The 24,220-nt window shown below is 47.2% G+C and overlaps 1 protein-coding gene across 2 annotated transcripts in view; it reads left to right on the top strand.

Moving 5' to 3' along the window:
* The first annotated feature begins 207 nt into the window (after positions 1-207).
* Positions 208-24,220, top strand: part of C1H15orf39 (chromosome 1 C15orf39 homolog) — a 30,077-nt gene continuing 6,064 nt past the window's right edge. The window contains exons 1-2 of one of the 2 annotated variants that reach the window (XM_072628313.1): positions 208-421; positions 16,173-19,388. In XM_072628313.1, the coding sequence (XP_072484414.1) occupies positions 16,211-19,388 (3,178 nt within the window). In that variant the 5' untranslated portion in view covers positions 208-421; positions 16,173-16,210. The remainder of the gene's footprint in view (positions 422-16,172; positions 19,389-24,220) is intronic. The other variant, XM_072628314.1, reaches the window with a different exon arrangement.

Raw genomic sequence — 24,220 nt, 5'->3', positions numbered from 1 at the left:
CTGTCGGCGTTCACCCCGCGCCTCCTTGTTGACGAATCCGCCAATTGTCCTGGGGCCCCGGGTGTGCCCCCAACCCCCACCCCCGGCCCTCGGCTCTCCTGCCTGCCGGCCCTGCCCTCCTCCTTCCACCCTCCCCCGCCCCCTCTGCCCGCCTGGGGACTGCAGACTGCGCCCAGCCGCCGCGGGGAACGGCAGGCTGGGAGGTAGCTCCAACGGCCGGGCTCGCCGCGGAGGTCTGCTCGCGGCTGCGGCCACCCCTCGGGGCGCTCCGGCTCCCCGCCGCCGGCAAGCCCCCGCCTCCCCGGAATCCCCCCCTCCCTCCAGCCCCGACCACCCCCCCGCCCGCGGCTCCTGGAAGATGCCCCAGCGGGCACGCACTCCAGCCGGAGGGAGCAGCGGCGGACGAGCCAAAAAGCAACAGGTAAGCGGGCTTCCTTCTTCTGCCGCTTCCCCGGCCCCGGCCCGGCCCGGCCGCCTGGCCCAGTCTAGCCCCCGGCCCCGGCCCTCGAGCTTCCTTCCGGACTCAGTGTGGGGCCCTGGCAGAAAAGTTAGGCTGACTTGACTTCCCCATTCTACTGGGCTGGGGAGCCCGAGAATCTCCCCCTTTTTCTCCCCCCTGGCGAGCCGTGCGCAGCGCTCTGAGGAGCTCCGAAGCCCCCCTGCCCTGCAGCTCCCTCTCCAGCCCACCATCCCGACCTCGGAAGGGCTGGGCTGGCTGTCTCGGGCATGGCGGGGGAATAGGGAGCCCCCTCCGGCAGAGGGGCGGCCGGGGGTGTCACTGCAATCATTGCATCAGGTCGGCTGCCCAGGGGACCCGCGACTGGCTGTAGTGGTGCCCCCCCCCCAACCTGAGCAGGCGGGGTTTCGGGGCGTTGGTGGGCAGTGGCGAACAGGGCCAGCCCAGAGCCAGCACCGCGCTCCCAGGGACTGGCCGAGAAGTTCGGGAGCCCGGGGGAGGGGGCAGAGGGGCAGCGGGAAGGAGGGATGTAGCCCCTGCCCCCCTTCCCGCTTCTCTCTTGGGATGGCCGACCTGGCAACTGCCGGTGGGGGACCAAGAAGGCTCTGACCATGTGGCCTTAGGAAGGATCTGATTTCGGGGGTCCCCTCTCCTGAGGCCTTGTGTCTATGGGCCAGTCAGGTCACATAGACTGCCCCTCTCCCCGGCACACCCCCCCCCCCTCCATCTCCTCCCCCACGGCTGTAGCCGGCGATTGGGCTTCCCGGGACTTAGGGGAGCAGGGAACCGGTCGGCGGCGGAGCAAGCGAAACGACCCAGAGTCCGAGGGGCGGGAGCCGGCGGGCCGGGCCGCCCGTGGGCCTAGGGCGCCTGGTGACCCGTTGGGCCCAGAGAGTGACGCCGGATGGGTTTATTTCTAGGCCAGGGACACAAACCTGGGCCCAGTGCCCGCGTGAGCCTGTCCAAGCGTGCATCTTGTGTGGGGGGGGGGGTGGGGGGTGCACTTGTGAGTGTGTGTTTACTGCTTTGGATCCATGAGTAAGCCCACACGTGCGCCTGTGGCTTTGCTTTTCCGACGGCGGGTCTTCCTGAATCCTGCGGCCCTCAGCGGCCCCTCAGTCAGCCGTGTGGCAGCCGAGCCGTGTGCCAGAGCATTTCTTGTGCACGGGACCCACGCCTCAGCGTGGATGGATGTGGTGCTTGTGCGCCCCGCCTCCCCGCCCCCCGTAGGGACCCGCATGTGGGTGGTGGTGGCAGGGATCATAAGTTCCCGGACCCCTTTGACCCAGGAACCTGCTGCTCCAGATAAAAGAGCCTTGGATGGGGGGGAGGGGAGCACAGTGTTCCTGCCTCGGTTGAGATGAAATGAAAGGCTGTCTTTGTGCTGTCTGTGTGTGAGGCCCCGGTGCCCTGGAAGGAGACACCAAAGTCACGAGTGATTGGGGTGGAGCAGGCCTGAGGCCATTTTAGGCCCCCTTCAATTCAGAACTGGGGAATAGCCAGCTTGAGGTGATGAAGTGGGATGCTTCAGAGGGTGCCAGGCTGGCACTGGAAGGAGGAAGCTAGTGGTGGGCACCATTGGTACTGCTTTGAGGGAAGGAAAAGAATCAGGAGAAAGGCTATGGTTTTGGCCCTTCCTGCTGCCATCTTTCCACAACTAAATGGGAGACTTCACCTTGGCCACAATTGGCAATAACTTTTCTTAAAGTGTTGAAATGGAAGGGACCAGAAAGAAAATATATATAGTCCAGGGGGTTTCAACCCCAGGGTGCAACAGACACAACACCTCCATCATGAACTTGGATAGAGAAAAAAAAATACATCTTTATATACACTGAGGCCTTTAGCACAGTGCCTGACACATAGTAGGCCTTTAACAATTGCTTGTTGACTTACTGCCTTGATGTTAACCTTTGTTTTCCTATATATTTTATTAAATGAATTTAAAAACATTCTGTGATAAGTTCTGTAGTCCTCCCCAGACTGCCAAGGGAACCCCAGATCAAACTAAGGTTACCCCCAATCTAGTCTCACCCCCTCATTTTACCAAGAAGGAAATTGAGCCCAGAGAGAAGAGCTAACATGTTCAAGACCACCCCTGGAATGAGTAGTAGACTTTGGATTAGACCCAGGTCTTTCATTTCAAGACTTTATCCAGACAGGATCTTTTCCTTCCCAGTCTATTTCAATCCAGTACTCTTGGCCTTCAGTAAACCTTTAGCTAGCCACCTAATTCACTATGAAGGAAATAAGTAAGAGTTTGTCATAGCTATACAGGTAAATCAAATACTAATTGACTGCTATGAGATCCTTATTTGCCAAATATTGGGAGTTGTGTATCTCAGTTTGGGAACCTCTGCTTTATGGGCTGATCTTTTGGCTCAGTATTGGGAGAGTGAGGTAAGAGGAATCTTGCCTTCAGATCTTCGCTGACTGGCCTTCACCATCATCCTCCCCAAATCCAGAGGTACCTGGCCATTTCTCTCCCTCATCCCTTCCTCACCAGGACTCTTTGCACCTGGGGTCCCAGAAGGCATCAGAAGAGAAAGGGCTGGAATGTCTCCAAATTAAAGGAGAACTAGAAGAGTCCTGTTACCTTTCCCTAGACTGAGGCTGGGGTCCAGCTTTGGGGAAACATCAGTCCCTGCTACAAAACTGTGCTTAGAGCTCCCCCTGCAGGAATTGTGTGGACCTGTCCTTGAGGTCCTTTCCTGGGAGCATGGACAAAGAGTAGACTTGACCCTTTGAATAACTGTGGGATTCCTAGGCTCTAGGAATGAGTGGGTGTCTCCTCACACCCTTCTGCCTTAGAATGAAAAGAGCATCTGCTGGAGTTTTGTTTTTTCTCTGGGTTTGTTTCTGTGTTTGGGGGGGGGGGGGGGAGAGGGACAGGGAGAGGACAGGACCTGGGAACTATGATTTCATCTGCAGAGAACTCCCAGTGTGGAAACTCAATCAACATCTGGCATAATTCTAGCCTTGGAGAGGTGCCCAAAGGACACTGAGAGTTTAAGACACTTGTCCATGAACATGTAGATAATATGTGTCCCAGGCAGAGTTTCCTATTGCTAAGACCCTCAAACTGCCTCTTATTACTTGGATGGAGGAGGCTGAAGAGATCCTTCATTGGCCTTTCCATCTTCAAAGTGAGATGCCAGCAAAGAAAGTTACCAGTTAACTTTTCACTGACAGAATAAGGCCATCACATTTATCCTATCTTTTTCCCTACCCCAGATTTACCAGCTGAAACCAGGAAGGAGACCCAAAGTGTCTAGTCTCTAGCCTTTGGACAGTCAGTCCAATCCAATTCAATAGGCATTTTTTATTAGCAGGCAGCTAGATAACTCAGATGATAGAGAGGTGAACTTGGAGGCAGGAAAAGCTGAGTTCAGATTCTACTTTGGACATTTGGTAGCTGTGGGGTGATGAGCATTCACATAACAACTTTCAAGTCTCTTTTCCTCATCTGTAAAATGGAGCTAAGAGTACCACCTACCTCCTATGGTATAGGAATAAAAATGAGATAATTTGCAAAAGGCTATGTAAACGATAGCTACTGTTTAAAGTGCCTGCTATGTATAAGGCACTGGGCATAATAAGACAAAATGAAGGAGGGGGGACAGGCCCCAATCCTCACTGAACTTGTATCCTGGGGGGTGAAGGGGTTAATGACATGTAAATAGAGAAGTATAGATATGCTACTTTGAGTAGAGAGCCAGGACGGAGGAGGCGGCCTATGGCACAGGCTGAACTATAAACAAAGCCAGGGACATAAAGAGGAGGGGGAGTGCATTCTGGGATGGGGGAGGGGCAGCATAAACACTGTCACAGAGTGCTGAACATTCAGGGGAATACCAAATAGACACCAGTTGGTCGAGAATTTAAAGGGGAGGAACGTCCAGTAAGCTTCGGAAGTCACCTGCTTGAACAAATCTGGTGCTCTCGCCTCTTCAGAGGTGGGGCCAGGTGTTCTTTGGGGTTGAATGGGAGAATTCTTGGTGTGTTCTTTCCTTTCCTCAGTTTGGGGGCCAGGAAAGATCCTTTGAAGTTATAGGGGAATTCTCTGAGATTCACTTAGCAATGCTGACTTCTCTTGCCCACCTTCCCAAGGGGAGAGGTGCTCATAATCTGAAGCAGCCTCTTTCCCTTTAGGGAAAATGGTACCTCATCACCCCCTGCTCCCCTTCCCCAACTTAACCTGATAGTCCCCAAAGAACCAAGGTAGCTCAGGGGAGCCAGGTCAGGCCTGGTTCAGAGCTTGGAGGTGACGCGTGACACAGACTGGAAGGGAGGATGCACCTGGGCAGGTAAATACCCCTTGTGGCCTACTAGAAGGGAAAAGTGATATCACAAACCCTCAGCCCTTTGCCCAATCCAGGGACATGCCAAATTGTTTGCTATTGTGGGTAGTTATTTAAGGGGTTGGACTGACTGCCTCTGTTCCCTGAGCTCCCCCTCCCCTGAGGGAAACTAACTTTTCAAGCTTTTTAGTAGGGAGGGGGATTCCCAGAGAGACCGGGTTAATTAGGTGCTACAGAGTTGAAACTCTTCAGAGCTTCCTGGTGGGGTCTACTTGGTTCCTTTTCTGTAGTGCGTGGGTATAGGGCCTGAACATGCAGGGAGGGAGGGGGTACTTCTCCCGACCATCCCTCCAGGATCTGTCCCTGGGCCTTTCTTACCTCTTCAGAGCAAACTCACCCACTGTTTCCCACCCCACTAAAAACCCAAAGCACTGGAGGATTCAGTCCTCCTGGGTTTCTTTCACTCTAGGCCTGGTCAACATTTGCCCTGGAAAAATCTGGCCTCTCTTTAGAGAGTGGGGGAGGTCATCTGAGCTTCCAGGTTGAGGGTGGGCTTGGGGAGCTGAAGATTAGAGGAGACCCTCTCCCCAAGGAGTTGTAGAGAGAATTTAAGTGAGTAGGAGACTCAGCATCCCTCAGCAAGATCTCCCTCTAGACCTGGAAGAGACCTCAGTGCAGCTCCCTCATTTTGCAGCTCAGGAAACTGAAGTTAGAAAGACTGAGTAAATTGCTCTGGGTCATACAAGTAGTTGAGTATTAGAAATAGGTCTTGAATTCTCTGATTTCAGAGCTAGTTTCTTTCTTTTTTTCTTTCCTTTTCTTTTTCTATCAGCTAATTTTTTTAAATTATGAATTATTTTCTCCCCCCTCCCAGAAAAAAATAAAATCCTGGTGATAAATTAGCATAGTCAAGCAAAAATTCATTCCCACGTTGGCCATGGCTTCAAACATGGCTCACTGGACATTGTTAGTCAGGCTATCACCTCTCTGTCAGCAGGTGGTGAGCTTTCTTCTTCATTCATCTGTCATAGACCCCAGCAGGATCTTTCAAAGTTGTTCATTTTTTACAATATGGAGGTTACAGTCTCAGTCCTCCTTTAGGTTCCACTCACTTCTCTTGGGTCAGTGCTTGTATGGTCCACACTGTCTCCCTGTGAGGGCTAAGATGAGGAGCTGAACTGCTCCAGGAGTCCCAGCTCCTTCACTGCTGAAAGGTTAGAGCCATCGGACTTCATAGAGTCACTCTCTTCTCTCGAAGAAGTAGGTAAAGCACACACCTTCAGAGCTCCTGGACCCAGAATCCCTTACTCCACCTTACGGTGCCCCCAGGAGAGTCCTAGGAATGGAGGATAGGTAGGAAGAGGGAGATAAATTGCTTCAAGGGACTCTGACAATTGGCCCCAAGCATCCCTGTCCTGCCTTCATCACTTCCTGGCCAAAACCACTTCAGCAAAGGCCTGATGTGGCTGCATGTCATTGGTGGTTAAGAGGGGCTTCCCCTTCAGGTGCCAGTCACGCTCATGGGGCCTTTGTGACATGAACTGGAGTGTAGAGATGACTCATATCTCCTGGAAAGGAAACAAGATGCATGAGTTCCCTGCCTTGTGCTTAGGTAAGAATCAGAAGATAGAACCCTAGGCAGAGGTGGCACTGTGCTGGGACGCCACCCCATGGAGCAGAGCGAGTCACTAATGACAAGGAGCCTTCCCTCTTCCCTGGCTTGAGAATCAGGAGGCCTGGCCTCCAGTCTCATCCCTGTTACTTACTAATTTTTGGTGTGGCACAGGCTAACTTGCCTCCCCTCCCCAAGCCTGAGCTTGGTTTCACCATCTGTAAGATAAAGGGTGCTCATCCCCTCTATTCAGTCAGCTGCAAAGCCCTGTCTAGTGTCCCTTCCTAACAAAGCAAGAACCCATTCTTTCTTCTCTATTTCCACTGTCCCTAGCCTATTCTAGATCTCTAACAACTCCTGAGGGGACGGCCCTAGCAATACCCTACCCAGCTGGCTTAGGGCCTCTTTACCTCTCTTGGGCCATTGTCCCAGAGCCTCTCCACGTTTGATTCACCCAGATAAATCTTAACTCTTGAATCATGTCTTTGTAATTTGGGCACAGTATCTGGCATAGAAATTGGGACTGGATCTGTGATTTCCTTGGTATAAGGAAGTCCCAGGTGAGAAGTGCCATCTACCAGTACAGGTGGGCCCCAATTTAATCCTAGTTGCCTAGAGTGCTAAGAGGTTACATGACTTTGCCCAGGGTAACTCAGCATGTATATGTCAAGAGTTAGGATTTGAGCTCCTCCCTTCTGGCTTGGAAGTCAGCTCTATTCACTAAGGCACACCACCTCTAACATAATAAATGGGTTCAGTTTTGGCTATGAACTCATCATCTTTCCCCTCAGACCCTACTCTCTTCCTGACTTGCCCTATGGCCACCACCATCCTCCAATACCAGGGTTCACAACCTAAGTGTCCTCAACTCTTTCTTCTCTCTCATCACCCCCGTGTTCAATCAGCTGCCAAGATCTATTCTTCTTTCTTAACATCTCTCCTATGTGCCCCCTTTTCTGACTGCCATCAGCCCGATGCGGGCCATCATCGCCTCATGCCCAGCTCATAGTCTTACTGTTTGGCCACAAGTCTCACCCCACTCCAGTCCGTTATTCACTAAGCTGCCAAAATGTTTTCCTAAAGCCTAAGTCTGATCATGTCATTCCCCCTACTCGATAAACTTCAGTGGTTCCCTATCACCTCTAGAATCAAATATACAATCCTCTTTGGTTCAAGACTCTTCATAACTTGCCTTCTCTCATCTTTCCAGTTTTCTTATACTTTGTACTACCTTCCCCCCTTCCCTAGTCCCACATACTCTATAGTCTAGTGACTTGGACAGATATTCCCATATCCTGGTGGCATTTTCACTGGCTATTCCCTATCCCTGGAATGCTTCACCTCAGCCTTCTTGCTTCAAGTCCCAGCTAAAAGCCCACTTTCTAACAGAAGCCTTTTCCAATCCCCCTTCAATCAATCAAATCAATCAGTTAGCATTCATTGAGTGCCTTTATGTGCCGAGCATGAAAGAAAGGCAAAAAAACCCAGTCCTTGCTTTTGAGGAAGCTCATAGAACGACAGGCAGACAACTTGCAAGGGGTTGTATGCAGACAGTCTAACTAGAGGATCAGTTGGAGGCTGTCTCAGAGAGAAGGCACTAAGATTAAGGAGGACCAGGAAAAAGGGACTTCTTCTTAAGCTGAGACTTGAAGGATGTCAGGGAAGCCAGCAGATGGAGATGAAGAGGGAGAGAATTCCAGGCCTGGGACAAAGTGCCTGGAGCCAAGAGCTAGAGGATTTTGCCAGAGAACCAGCCAGGAGGCCACTGAGAGCAGAGCCTGTGGAGACTAGAAGGTTTAAGGAAACTGGAAAGGCTGGAAAGAGCTTTAAACATCAGACAGAAACTTTTCTGTTTGATCCTGGAGGCAATCAGGAGTTTCTGTAGTTTACTGAATAGGGGGTGATGTGGTCAGACTTACCTTTTAGTGGAGGATGGACTGAAGTGGGGAGAGACTTGTGGTACGGTGGAGGCCAGACACTAAGCAACAGTCCAGGTATGAGGTGATGAGAACCTGGGGGTAGTGTGGGAAGGCCTAGAGGTATCAATCAAGCCAGTCAATAAACATGAAGTACATGTGCCAGGTACTGTGCTAAGCACTGGAAATAGAAATGCAAATAAAATCCAAGACCGTCTCTGCCCTCCAGAAGCTCCCCATGTAATGAGTAAACACAACACATAAGTTGCTAAAGAGGGGAAGGAAGGTCCTGGCATGGAAGCGTGATGAAATCCAATAGCCATGTAGCTTAGGGAGAAATAGGGATAAGGCTGGGCTGAGCCTCCTCTGTAAATAGAGGACCTGAAGCCCATTGTCTTGCTTCCATCCAGATGGGGAATGGGGAGGTACAGGAGAGATGAGAAGAAGGTAGAATAGTAGGTATTAGGTATGGATACAAGGGTGTGGGTAAGAGTGAGGAGCTGAGGATAACACCGAGGCTGTAAGCCTGGGGGACTGGGAGGTCAGTGCAACTAGATGTCCCAGTGGAGAGATTACTGGGTCTAGAGTTAGGAAGAGTGAGTTCAAATCCAGCCTCAAATACTTATTAGCTCTGTGACCCTGGGCAAATCACTTAACTTCGGCCTGACTCAGTTTCCTCAACTGTAAAAGGGGATCATGATAGGATGAAGGAAGGGAATTATAGTCAGTCTTTCATAATATGATTATTTTGAAAGTGTTTTGCATACTATCCATGTATAACCTATATCAAACTGCTTGCCTTCTCAGTGAGGTTCAGTGAAGAGGAAGGAAGGGGGAGCATTTGGAACTCAAAGTTGTTTTTTTTAACTTGTATTTTTTTACATTTATTTTTAGTCTTCAACATTCATTTCCACAAGCTGTAAATTTTCTCCCCCTTCCTCCTCAAGACAACTGGCAATCTTATATAGAAGAAACCATGAAAAAGAAAAAAACAACAACAAAAAAAGAAAATACTCTGCTTTGCTGTGCATTCCAACTCCATAGTTCTTTCTCTGGATGTGGATGGCATATACCATCATGAGTCCTTTGGAATTGTTTTAGGTCCTTGCATTGCTGAGAAGGGCCAAGTCTGTCAAAATCAGTCATCACACACCGTGGTTGTTACTGTGTACAATGTTCTCCTGGTTCTGCTCCTTTCACTCAGCATCACTTCATATAAGTCCTTCCAGGCCTCTGAAGTATTCCTGTTCATCATTTCTCATAGCACAATAGTATTCCATTACATTCATCCTGTAATGTAATAGAGGCTTCAGGTCCTCTATTTACAGAGGAGGCTCAGTCCAGCCTTATCCCTATTTCTCCCTAAGCTACATGGCTGTTGGATTTCATCATTACATTACATTCAGCTTGTTCAGCCATCCCCCAATTGATGGACATCCCCTTGATTTCCAGTTCTTGGCCACCACAAAGAGAGCTGCTATAAATATTTTTGTGCATGTGAATCCTTTTCCCATTTGTGTGATCTCTTTAGTATACAACCCTAGAAGTGGCATTGTTAGGTCAAAGGGTATGCACATTTTTGTAGCTCTTTGGGCATAGGAACTCAAAGTTGTAAAAACGAATGTTAACCATTGTTTTTACATGTAACTGGGAAATAAGATAAACAGGTATAGAAATCTATTTTACCCTATGGGAAGTTAGAAGGGGAAGATGAGAAGGAGGGCGGGGTGTGACAGAAGGGAGGGCAGAATGGGGAAAGGGGTCATCAGAAGCAAAACACTTTTGAGGAGGGACAGGGTGAAAGAAGAAAGAGAGTTAGCAATAGTAACTGGAAAAAAAATTTTGAAGCAAGCTTCTCTGATAAAGGCCTAATATCTCTAACACAGAGAAAACTGTAATTTATAAAAATAAGAGCCATTCCACAACTCACAAATGATCAAAAGATATAATCAGTTTTCAGAAGAAGTAATTAAAGCTATCCATAGCTATATGAAAAAATATTCTAACCCACTATTGATTGGAGAAATGCAAGTTAAAACAATTCTGAGGTACTAACTCCTACTTATTAGATTAGATAATAGGACAGAAAAGGTAAATGACAAATGTTGGAAGGGACGGGGAAAAATGAGATATAAATGTACTATTGTCAGAGTTGCTAATTGATTAAACTATTCTATAAAGCAGTTTGGAACTGTGCCCAGAGGGCTGTAAAACAATGCATGCTCTTTGACATAGCAATAGCATTGCTAGCCTTTTATCCCAAAGGAGATAAAAACCAAAAGGAAAAGGTCCTATATATATAAAAATATTTATAGCAGCTCTTTTCTGAGGGTAAAGAATTAGAAATTGAGGGGATTCGTATCAATTGGGGAATGCCTGAGTAAGTTGTGGTATGTAATTATGGTGCAACACTGTTGTACTATAAGAAATGTTGAGCAGAGTGGTCTCAGAGAAACTTAGGGAGACTTACATGGGTTGATCACAAAGTGACATTTACTGGATACAAAGTAACAGCAATATTGTAGGATGATCAGCTGTGAATGACTTAGCTACTCTCAGCAATCCAATGATCCATGACAGCTCTGAAGGACTTAGGATGAAAAATGCTGTCCATCCCCAGAGAAGAACTGATGGCATCTAAAAACAGATTGAAGCAACTATTTTTTTCACTTTATTTTTCTTGAGTTTTTTTTTGTCTTGTTTTCTTTCATAAGATGACTATTATGGATATGTTTTACATGACTACGCATATATAAGCTATATGAAATTGTTTGCCTTCTTAATGAGGGAGGATGGGGAGAGAGGAAGAGAGAAGTTTTAAAAACAAATGTTAAAAATTGTTTTTACATGTAACTGGGGAAATATTAAATACTAAATTTAAAAATGAAATAAAAAGTATCATAGAAAATGATTAAAATATGGAAATAATTTTAAAAGGGATCATAATAGCGCTTACCTCAGAGAGTTGTTGTGAGATAATATTTGTAAAGTGCTTAAAGGCACACAGTGCCCTGTATACAGTAGGCATTTACTAAATGCTTGTTTCCTTCCTTTCTCACTCCTCCCTTCCCCTCTAAGATTGTTTCCACTTCTATGTATTGTATTTGTACATTGTTGTTTGCATGTTGTCTCTCCCACTAGACACTATGCTCCTTGAGAACAGGGACTTTTTTTTGGTCTTTCTTTGTATCCTGTCACTTAGTACACAGTAGGCATTTAATGCATATTTGTTTACTTGGCACAGCTTTTCATCTGTCTCTGAGCCTCAGCACTGGCCATCCCCCTGTCCTGGAATGCTTTCTGTCCTCTTCTCAGCCTCAAGGAATCCCCAACTTCCCACAAGATTCAACTCAATTGTGGCTTTTCTTTGACTCACTTTAAAAAAAATTCTGTGCTTAACAAACTTCAATTAATGGGAGCACTTCTATATTCACAGGAGATCAGAGAGGATTATTGGGAAACTGAATCTCCAACTGACTTGACCTGTTTGTTGAAACACACTTCCCTCTCTGCTCTGGGCCCTTGGGATTCATGGCTCTTCCCCAAACTCTAACTCTTCCCTGTGGCACCCCCCACTTCCAACTGCGCCTTTCTTCTCTTTGCTCCAGCCAGACCAGCCCAGACTACTACTCACTGGGACTCCAAAATCTCAGGTGGCCTCTCCAGGGTCTATACTGATCTCTCCTTCCTCAGAGTGTGCCTAATGCTTTTGGCTCCCACCACAGAATGAGCCCTTACATTAGCTTTTTAAAGACCAATAGCACCCCAAATCTTCGGGAGGGGGGCAGAAGTCAGGGTATTACCTACCTAAGGCAGCTGTCCTTGGGGTACTACCTTCTTATATCAACTCATGATTCTCTGGTCTGAGCCCAGCCGTCTCTACAAGTGCTCTCAGTGTCAGTGTCCTGGGACAAAGTCTCATCATCACCTCGTCCTAGTTTGTAATCTTTATTCCTCAGAGCTCTTGTTCACCTTTGTTGTCTCACTCTGGTTTGAGCACTCATGCCCCAAGTACCTCTGATGATCAGAACAGCTGGCATTGGAGCATCGTATGTTACTGCAGTATTCCCAGAAACTGTCATTTGGGGCACCAAGGAATGGTCCATCCTGGAGGCAGGAAAGGGGTCTTCTCTGAACTTGATGAGATTAGAAGCCCCAGACAGGCAATCGACCCAACCCACCACTGCGAAGGGGATGGCTAAGGCATTTTTTTTTGTCTTTATCCCCTGCATTCAGCCCAGAGCCAAGCATGTTAGATGCTTGATGATTTAGTAATAAGTGAAATCCATTGATTAATTCAATTGATCAATCATAGGATCTTCCTCTATCACCATATTTACTTCTCCATTAGTGGTCTCTCAACAAAATGAAAATCCTGATGCTTAAAAAAAGATTTTTCTTAATGATGGAGGCTGGACCTTTTTAGTGTAAAATGAAAAAAGCTTTTGTCTTTTATGCCCTGAAAGAGTATCATTTTAGAGTTGGAAGATACCTAGGAGGCCACCGAGCCCCATCTCATCATTTTATAAATATGGTTGGGGTTGAAATCACCCTATTTTGGCTTTGATACCTTACTTAGGTGAAAAGGAATGAGAAGTTAAGTGACTTGCCCAGGAAATCTAATAAGTCTCTGAGGAAGAATTTGAACCCCCCCAGTCTTCTTGATTGCACCACCACACTGTAGTTTTAAAGGTTGATAACCAGGAAGGGATCCACAGGCATGTAGGAAATGCTTGATTCATCTTGCAACTTAGCTAAGTAATTATTAAATACCTTTTTTGGACAGATGCTCTCTGATTAAGGGAGCTACAGGTTTAATCATATAGTTTAGTGAGAATTTCTTGCCAGATCCCAAAAGGCAGAAGTAGAAACATCATATGGAAATGGCAGAGAGGCAATATCAGACTGGATAAAATAAGAAAAAATACTTTCTAGTGATTAGAAATGTCCTGAAGTAGACTTCCTCAGTATTAATAGTTAGCATTTTTGTGGTACTTCACAAATATTATCCCATTTTTATCCCTTCAATAATCCTAGGAGGTAGATACTGTTATGATCCCCATTTTACAGTTGAGAAAACTGAGGCAGATAGTGGTTACGAGACTTGAGAAGGCACACAACTAGTAAGGATCTGGGAGTTGCCTTTAGAAAAAAGATTCCCTATCCCTACAGTTCTATAGCCAATGGTCTCCAAAGTGGGCAGTCAGCTGATCAAAAAGGGGGAACATGGGTCACACTCCCCACCATAGGTAACTTACAGTAGCCACACAGACAGGTTTCTGAGCCACCGTGTCTCCCCTCAGCTCTAGAACTGGGACAAGGCTTATGATTCCTGAGGGACCTGCTTGAGCCCCTGTGAAATCGTCTCAGAGTGAACTCCAAAATTTAGCTGATTGGGAACATCCTCCTGTTTGTGACTGATAAAGACCAGACACCTTAATGCAGGTTTAAATCTCGATTAATGGCATTTCTCTTATCTTGTTTTTATAAACACTATCATGTTATGACCCTCTTTTTGTTATGAAATTCCCTTGTTTATGGCCAACAGAAACCAGCCATGCTAGGTTCCCTCTCTTGTTCTATGGAAACTATAATTTTGGCTGACAAAAGACACAGGCATGGTGGGGAGGCGAGCTGGGGCGGGGAGACACGGAACACTTCCTTGTTCTATGGACATACAGTCTGTGCAACCTGGCCTCAAATGAAATTTGGAAAGAGAATTTTGAAATTTGAGAAATAAACATGCACATACAACCTAATTTGGTTGTCTTACACCAGACTCTTCACGATTGACATTCGTCATTCTTACTCTCCCCCCAAATCCAGCCATTTGTCCAGTTTTTTCATTTCTACTTTGGCTTAGAGGATAGAGCACACACACAACTGGGAATCAAGAAGATCTATCTTCCTGAGTTCAAATCCAGCCTCAGACACTTAACTAGCTGTGTGACTCTGGGCAAGTCACTTTACTCAGTTTGCTTCAGTTTCCTCATCTGTAAAATGAGCTGGAGAAGGAAATGGTATCTTTGCCAAGAAAACTCCAAATGAAATCACTAAGAGTTAGAGAGACTGAACAGCTCCACACCTCGTCTCTCGTATCCATTGCCTTCTCTCTGATCATACAGCTTTAACCTTAGTTCAGTGCCTCCTCATCTCCCACCTCCAGATTGACCTCTTTGCCTGCCTCCAATCTCCCCATCCCATCTTCCCCAAAGCTGCCAAAATGGTTTTCATAGCCTCAGCTCTCACTATCACATCCCTATCCCAAAACTTCAGTTACTCTAGGATCAAAACTTATTTCATTTTTAGATCACCCTTTTTTATTTCTATTTTTGTGTTTTCTAATGTATGTGTTAGTACAGGTGTGTGTGTGTGTGTGTGTGTGTGTGTGTGTGTATGTATGCATATAACTTAAGTACATCTGTATCTTAGAGGGGAGTGTGCAGAAAAGTTTTACTGCTAGGACATGGGATCAAAAAGAGTTTGGAGGCTGTTTTTTAAGCAATGTCATGATGGCCCTTAGGGGATTCCTACTTTGGTTTGAATTGGATTAGGTGACTTCTGAGCATCAGAACCCTGATGCTTCTGTGCCCAAGGCAGAGAATCTTCCTAGGGAACTGGCACATGCAGAGAGGCCAAGACTGGGCTGCAGAGTATCTGGTTCTGACCCCCAATCCTTGTGTGACTTACAGCCCTCGCTGCCTTCTTTTAAAAGAAAGACAAGTGTTTGTAGATCAAATGAGTTATTTGTCAAGGGCTTAGTACCTGTAGTCAGTAAATATTAAGTACCTACTAGGTATCAGGTTCTGTCTTAAGTGCTGGAGATACAAATGAGAACAAGCACAGTCCCTAACCTCAATGAGCTGTAAATCTAATGGGAGGTGAAACAGAAAGGGAAGTTGAAAGAGTGTGGGGCACCTAGGGTACTCAAGGATAAGGGAGGAATGTTGGTGGAGTTGAACCAAGCCAAGTACCTGATGGGAAATGAAGTTGAAAGAGGTGTCGGGGCTTAACTACCTCTTCCCCACACCTGCCTTTGGAGCAGCTCTTGAGATATTAGCCAAGAACTGGAAGGAAAGTAGCCACCAGTCGATCTGGGAAGAGACAAGCGTGTTGTGGTGTGAGAGTGAAATGGCATTCCGCTGGGCCAGAAGAAATAGTGACCGAGAGATTCGTGGAGCCTTGGATAGAATTAATTTTATGCACTTATGCAGAGCAGATTAATTGGAACCAGGGTAATTGACCTAATGATCACAGTGATGTAAAAGGGAGGGGGGAGTACTAAGCGGGGTTCCAAGAATTTTTTTTTAAATTTTGGTAACTATATATAGATTTCATAACTAGGACACAGTATTTTATAAATAGTTAGACATCAAAATATTTTGGTAACTATACGATTATCTTGTTAATCCTAAGTATTTTACTGCCCCTGGTTCTGAGAAGGAATCTGTGGCTTCAGCAGAGGGCCAGAAGGTTCCATGAGCCCCCAAAGGGTCCCCAAGGCCTGTTCTAACTTTGACATTCTACAGTTCCCCTCCCATCTCCACCACCCACCTGCCCACCCCAGGACTGACCTGTTGAACTCAGCACAGGCACTCAGGAAGTCCTAACTGATGACAGTGATGATGATAAAATAATGACAGCTCACACTTGCAGAATGCTTAACATTATCGCCTTGAGTCTGTCATCCCCATTTTAGAGATGAAAAAATTGAGTGAAAGAGGGCCCCACAGCCAGGGTTCAAACCCAGTATTTCCGACTTTAGTCCAAGCCCAGAGCACTGCCCACCACACCCTTGGGGAAGCAGTCTTGTCCTTGGACTTTCCCCCATTTTTAGAATGACTGGTGGTAGCTCCTGACAGTTGTCTCCTTCCTTTCTCTTTCAGAGTGGCTGGTCCTCAGTAGGCTTAGGCCCTACGCAGTGATGACAGGGAAGCGACCACCTGGGCCTCTGGACCCCGTGATATACAATAAGTTGGCCCTCCTCGAGGCAGATGCCGGGCACAGACCACCTGCTGGGATCTGCAAGCCAGGACCACTGCCTGGCCCAGGCAGTGAGGGCCACCTGGGCTACAAGGGAACATATTTCACCTACCCTGTGGGGAGCCCTGAGGTGGGCCATGACACCTTGGCTGGATGGAACCCCCATATGTCCTATGGGGGTGTCGTGACTGGGCAGTCCCTGAGGGCAGACAGCATGCTTATGAACTGTCTGTTGTACCAGCGGGAAGCAGAGAGCATTCAGCCCGTGGAGAAAGGCCGGGACCATGCAATGAGGAATCTGCTCCTGGCCCAAGAGAAGTGGGCAGGACATCTAGACCATCGTGACCCGCTACTGCAGGCCACCCGGGGTTCTCCATACCTGGGCATGAAGGGGCCAGGGCCACCGTCTTGTGCCCCTCTGGCAGCACCCAAGCCCATCTATCGGAACCCCATGTGTTACGTGGATCCAGGCTATGGGCCACCATCATGTTTGGCCCTGGGGCCCCCAGGGGCCGAGAGTGGGACCAAGAGGCCATTGGATGTGGACTGGACAGCTGCTGCACCTTTGTTGCCTCAGGGCAACCCCCACTGCTCATTGGCCTCAGCACCCAACAAGAGTCAACATCTGGAGGGTACTTTCCTCCCTTTGCCACAAACCGGGGCACCAGGCAAGGAGTCAGTGGCCAACCTTTCTTCCTACCAGGTAGCCTTGGACAAGTACCGTGCCATCCGGAGTGCCCTCTTCCTGGACTCCAAATACCCCCCACCATATGGAGGACACAAGAAGGCAGCTGAAGGGCTCTCAGGCTCCTGGACAAAGCTGCCACAACCCCCAGTACCCACCTACCAGGAGCGGACACCCTCCCACTACCCACTAGCACTGCATGAGCAACCTCTGCTGTATCCACCAGGATATCCACCCCCAGAGAAACCTAACAACTCTGTGCTTTCCCTGCAATCTCCCAGCCCCTACAAGACTTTCAACTATAGGGGAAGTGGGCTACCAGGGACCTACCCCCAGCAACAGACAGCCCGTGGGCCCTGTGTCCCCTCCTCCAAAATGGAAGGCTGTGCCTATCCCACAGGCCCCATTCAGGTGAACTCACCTGGTCTGAAGGCTGGGACAGCTACCTCCCACGAACCTGAGCCACCACCTACCCCCAAGTGCCAGCTAGATTTCATCTCTCAGACGCCAGGTTATGCCTTTGCTCCTCGGGACAACCTGTCCCTTTATGGTCCAGCCCTCGGGACTGGAGGGATGTCACCTGCCCAGGATGCTCCCCGGGGCAAACTAGGAGCTAATCAGCACAGTGCATTCCAACTTGTATGTCAGCCCACAGGAGGTGGAGGGCCAAACCTGAATGCTGGTTCACAAAGGGAGGCCTCTTGTCCTGTCTCCCGCCCTGGGAAGGCTGAGAAGCCCAGGCAAGAACCCGAGAACAAGAAGTGGTTGTATAGCTTTGGTAAGGAAGAAGCCAGACTCAGGCCCAGCTTGGAAGAGTCTCCCCCTACACCTATTGTCATTCCAGACAGCCCTGCCCCAAGGACTCCACCTGGCACTGGTCCCCGAAATTCGCTACCTTCCCCCAGGGAGCATCCACAAGGCCTCAGGCAGCCCGAGGACACTGCGCCTCCCTGCTCCCCACCCATGCCCATCATCAACAACGTCTTCAGCTTAGCTCCCTACAGGGACTACCTGGACAATCGATGTGAGAAGGTGCCTGACCTCTCCCTGCCCAAAGCCCAATCCCTCAGCACCACATGCTCCCTGGTGCCTTGCCCAGCTGCAGACTCTGAGGCATTTGGTGAAGTACCCAAGGAAGCAGCATGCAAGGATGGGCATGGCCAGGAGAGCGAAGTAGAGCTACTTCCTCCATGTGGGGAGCTCCGAGTGGATCCTGGAACTGATACTAGCAGCCAGTACCCTCCCAAGGAGGAGGTGGCACTGGATTTGAGCCTCAAGAAACAATTGGCTGAGCTCTCCAAGGGAGCTCTAAGCCAGGGGTTGCCTGCTGAGCCCATACCACCCACAGATGTGGCAGAAACTAACCAGGTTGCTCAGGAGGTGCAGTCCAGGTTGCCTGCTCCCCCTCCCCTGGTACCTGCCATGGTTGAGACTACCCCAAGAACTAGCTTCCACAGTTCTGTGGCCTTCATGTTCCACAAGTTCAAGATCCTCCGGCCAGCGCCCCCGCCCACCATTGCCCCTGCCCCTGCCCCTGCCCCTGCTCCTGCCCCTGCCCCTGCCCCTGCTCCTGCCCCTGCTCCTGCCCCTACCCTTGCCCCTGCCCCTGCCCCTACTCCTGCTCCTCCCCCTGCTCCTGCTCCTCTCCCTGTCCCAGTCACTGTTGCTGTCCCTGTCTCTGCTCCTGCCCAGTCTGCCAGCCTCCAGTTCCTCACCCAGCCCTTGCAGGTAACCTGCTTCAATGTGGCTCTTCCAGAGCCTGTGACTTTTCCAGAGCCTACACCTCCTGCACCTCCTGCTGCATCTGAGCCAGCCCCCACTGCAGGCAAGGCCAGCAGGGGCCCAGAGGCTGCTCCAACCCAGGTGGGCAGCACTGAGCAACAATTCACAGGTCTCCATATGTCCCTGTGTGATGCCATCTCTGACTTCGTGGCGCACACCTCCCCAGAAAGGCTCCGGGAGTGGCTAGAGGAGGCTGGAGAGAGCTCATCTTTCCCACTGCCACCATCATCCTCCCCAGCCAAGGGCCAGAGCAGGCCCCAAGGGGCAGAGGGGCGGGCCCGGGACACGTGGTTGAGTCATGTGGGTGTGAAGGGGCTCTTGGCAGAGCTGCTGGCCCGGTTAGAGACATTCCTCTTCACCCACAAGTGTCCCTTTCCCCACGTGGTGCGTGCTGGAGCTATCTTTGTGCCCATCTACCTGGTCAAAGAAAAGTTGTTCCCCCGATTACCGGGGTCCTCAGTGGACCACGTACTCCAGGAGCACCGAGTTGAGCTACGGCCCACCACACTGTCAGAGGAGCGGGCGCTACGAGAGTGTGCCCTCGATGGCTGCACTTCCCGCATGCTTAAGCTTCTGGCCCTCCGGCAGCTCCCAGACATCTACCCAGACCTGCTGGGCCTGCAGTGGCGGGACTGTATCCGGAGACAGCTCGGTAAGGACCCCCCTGTCCTCACCTCTCCACACCCTGGTTTTCTCCCCTCTTCTCCAGCTCCAACACTGCCAGACTGGGTGGCCTTGAGCAAATCACTGCCACCTTTCTGAGCCCCATCGCCTTCCTTTGACTGAATCATCGGATACTCAACTTCTTAAGAGTCATAGAAGCTTCTGGTGTGAGAAAGATGAGTATGCCAAACTCCGCTTAAGTTGGCCTCATGTGACCAGAGAGACAGAATCCAGCTGTCTCTATCAGCTCAGTGGCCAGGTTTCTCCCAGAGATCTTCAGCCCTTGAAGACTTCTCAGTCCACCCCCTTCTGGCCGCAATCCCTGCTTACATCCTGTTGGAGAATTCTAACTACACACTCTATTGCTCACACCTCACCCCAGCCCTAACTCCATCCATCCTGCCTAAGCTGCTGTATCTGGGGATAAAAAAAAGCTTTTAAAAAGAAGTGAAATCAAACCAAGTTAATATGTAGGTAGATAGAAACTAGAAAATCCTTTAAAGCAGGGACTGTTAGATGTCTGTCTTTGTATCGCCCCCTGTGTGCCTGGTCCAGGGAACTTACCAGTATTTATTGTTTAGGAGGTCATAAGGTAGTACACTGGAAAAGACACTTGATGTGCAAGGCTAGACTCTATTTCCACCTCATTTACCAGCTGTGTAACTCAGGGCAAGTTGCCTATGGTGTTCAGTTTCAATGGTAAAGTGAGAAAGTTGGATATAGATGGCATCTAAGGTCCCTGTCAACTCTGGCTACAATCCTGAGAAATCTGCCTGACTGGCAGGCATAGATATGGCATAGGTGTGCTTGGAGAACCAACTAACATCCTAATATTTGGATAAGTTCTGGCCCCTCCCTTCATGAAGCTTATAGTTTGTTGGGATAAGACGCCAACGCAAGTAGCTACAATAACCCAATATTACACTTAAGCACATTAGAGCATCATAGATTCAACAGGTAAGAAGTCAGGGGGGAAAATCATCACTCTATCTTGCCAGTTTCAGGGGTTGTTCATGCCCACTCTCACCGAACTGACCCACTCAAGCTCCCTGTTCATTAGAATAGCTGGAAAGATGGATGTTGACAAGATCCAGTGAACAGTTCAATCAGATGCTGGCTCTATCCGCTTCACTTGTGACCCTGAAGGAAAGAATGAGCCATGGCTTTCAGGTTGACTTCTACTCTCAGAACCGTAGTCCTAGAACTTGGCATGGACCCATACCTGAAGGGTGACTCCTCATCACAGTGAGCCTAGAGGCCAGGAGGCATTGCTAAAAGGGAATATCTGTGTCAGGATGTCCAGCTTTAGCAATCCCTGGTTATGTGGATTTCCCTTTCACCTTTCTGAGACTAGGTTTTCTTACCTTTAAAACAAGGCTAGTAAGAAAGCACTTTGTAAACTGCAAGTCTTTTGATTAATTTATTATGCAAATCATCAATGTTCCATGGGTTAGTTGATGGTTTCTTGAGTTGCTATGGCCAGAAAAGTTCACCTGGTGCCAACTCTTTGGTGGTGTGCTGCTACTCAGTGAGCGCATGATCGACATGTCATCCAGGCCCCATTGTCCAAGTTTTTCTAGCCCAGTAGGAACTGCTAAGTATGCATTTTCCTGGAATAGTCTTTGAGAAGCACCTAGCTGCCTGCTAAATGCTGATTAAGCTCCTCTGGACCAGTCATGGTAGTGGGCCCTTCCATTTCACAATGAGGCAATAGAAGATGCCCTACATTGTAGCAAATATTTAATAAATGTTTATAGAACTGAGCATTTCAGTCTGAGGCCTTAGCAGGTAAGGCCTACTCTTGACTCTTTAAATGAAAAATGAAATTGGGAGACAGGAGAGACTCTGTGACCTCTTAGGCTTTTTCTCATCTGCTAAATGGGGATAATAATCCCTCCCCTAGCCTTGCTTACCTCCTAGAGCACTTCTGATGATCAAGGTAAATAATTGGCGTGGAAAGTGGGGGGCTTGAAAACAGATGTTCTATAGCAGGCTGCCCAAGAAGGCATTCATAGTAGGGAGAGAGGGTTGTGGATGAGAATCTTTGGCCCCAGGAAGGGGTTTGATGAGAGAGTGGCTGAACAATGTACCTACTCCCCTACCTCCCAATGTCCTAAAAAACCTTTTGTTCTGTTACTGAAGCTGGGGGTGGGGAAGGGGGTTGGGGTTGGAGTACATAAGCTAGACTGACTTGAAATAATCTGTAGGAAATCCCTCTTTTAACTTGGATTCTATGTTGGGTCTCCTCCATAATATTGGCATATAAATTTGGTAAATCCATGATTATCAAAACAATAAACCTGAGTCTTAGTTGTTTCCTTGTTGTCACTTCCCAAGTTAAAGTTGCTATTTCTTGGCCAGGCATCCAGAGGACCTTGGCAGTCTGGCACCAGCCTATTACCTTTCGAGCCTCAGTCTTAATGATCACATTTCACATGCTCCCTGTTCCTGACAAACATTTCTCAAACACACCATCACACTCCTCTACTGCCACCACATATTTGATCGTGTTCTCCCTTATACCTAGCATGTTTTCCCTGCAACCCTACCTGTTAAAACCTATGCCTAGCCTTTAAAGCTTGATTCACCTGCCAGCTACCTTTATGAAACCTTCTTGGATCAGTGGTCAGTAAGTAATAACACACACACACACACACACACACACACACACACACACACACACTCCTGTTTTGTGTCTCTGTTGAGCTTATATAATACTGTACACCATAGTGTCACAATACTGTGTATTGTAGTTAAGGAATAGTATGTATCATATTGGTGTCTTATTCTCCTATTAGTCCATAAGCTCCATGAGGACAGGGGGCCAGTGTCTTTTATAATCATTGTATCTCTCGCTTTTACCCTAGTGCCTAGCACAGTGACCCTCCACACACACACAACAGGTGCTTAATTAATGTTTGTCAAGTTTATTTTGTTAAACTTGTTTATCTAATCTTAGTTTACATGAAGCCTGCAGATGCTGTGAAGTCCCCAAGAGAAGAATCAATCACAATTATGATTCATCCAGTTCACTGATCAGATACTAGACTGCCCAGTAATGACTGTCATTGCTAAGGTAGTGGTTCTCCAAGTGTGATCCAGGAGCTTCCCAGCATCCATGAAGTCCAAACTATTTTCATACTAAGACATTTTAATGTCTGTAACACAGTAAATATTTCTAGATATAACCCACTAATACTAGCTCACTTCATGACCCAAGGCAAGTCATTGGGCTTCAGTTTCCTCATCTAGGGAATGGGGCTGAAAATCCCTCCTCTGCCTTGCTTATCTCCTACAGCACTTCTGAGGGTCAAGCTAAATAATGGGTATGTGGCGCAGAAGTTTGAGGTGTTCTGTAGGAATGCTGTGCTGTTGGTTATTACAGGCAACCTTTAACCAATAAAATGTCTTTGGGTGGAGTCTTCAGCAATTTTTAGGAGTATAAAGGGACCTTGACACTAAAAATTTTAAGACCTGCTGTGCTGAGGAAATCAAAGAAAGAACCCTAACCCCTTAGCTAATCTAATTAAAAAGAAGAGAGCAGAAAATCAAATTAATAAAATAGTAAATAAATAAGGTAAAATCACAGCAAAATCAGGAAAAAGAAACATAATTATCTGAGCATAGTATGTATGTGTTTTAAAAAAAAACCACAGTTTTTAAAAAGACTAGTGATTTATACAAAAAAAAAATCATGGTGATCAAGAAGAGATATACTAGGGATACAAAGATGATTTGATATTGGGGGGAAATCAACATAATCATTTTAAAAGTTAAAATATTTAAAAGTGTATGCTTATCTCAGTAGATCAAGAAAAAGCCTTTGAGAAAGTACAACACTTTTTTATGCTAAAAATCCTACAAAGTATAGGGATAGAGGGACCTTTTAGAAAATATCATAAAAAGCATCTATCTAAAACCAAAAGCAAACATATGCATTGGGGATGCACTAGAACCTTTTCTGATAAATACAGGAGTGAAACAAGGATGCCCACTCTCCCCCTATTATTTGATGTAGTTCTGGAAATGCTAGTAATAAGACAAGATTCAGAAATTAAGGGGATAAAGATAGGTAAAGGGGAGAAAAAACTATCGCTGTTTGCTAATGATATGATGATTTACTTAGAAAATCCCAGGGAATCAGCCAAGATACTGAGAAAATTAAAAACTTCAGCAAAATTGCAGGCTACAAAATAAATCCTCAAAAATCAATAGCATTTCTATATAATAACTATATAATTACAAAAATGCAAGAAGCAATAATAGAAAGGAAAATTCCATTCCAGATAACTTTAACATGAACAAATATCTGTGGACCAGTTTCCAAAAGTACACAAAAGACTTATATAGGTTGAATTACAAAGTACTGAGAAATAAAAAGCAACCTAAAGAGTTGGAGGAATATACAGAGCTCATGGCTAGACCTTGCCAATATAATAAAAATAAGAATATTACCAAAATTTACTGATGTTTCAAATCCTAAACCAATCAAATTGCCAAAGGATTATTTTACAGAACTTGATAAAATAATAACAGTCCATCTGGAATAATAAAAAATATAGAATATAAAAAGAAATGATGACTTGGAGTGAGAATAAAGGAGGATGGGGTGAAAATTGTACTTCTAGACCTCAAACTATCATAAAGCATCAGTTATCAAAACCATGAATAGAGAGATCAATGAAACAGACTAGACGAGAGATTCTGAAACAACAGAACTCAATAATCCAATGTTTTAATAAAGTGAGAAAATAAATTAGTGAGGAAATAATTCCCTATTTGATCATTTTTTTTTTTAAAGCTGCTAGTAAAACTAGAAAG

Source organism: Notamacropus eugenii, chromosome 1 (assembly GCF_028372415.1).
Source record: "Notamacropus eugenii isolate mMacEug1 chromosome 1, mMacEug1.pri_v2, whole genome shotgun sequence".
Taxonomy (NCBI): domain Eukaryota; kingdom Metazoa; phylum Chordata; class Mammalia; order Diprotodontia; family Macropodidae; genus Notamacropus; species Notamacropus eugenii.
This window is presented reverse-complemented; position numbering and strand designations above follow the sequence as displayed.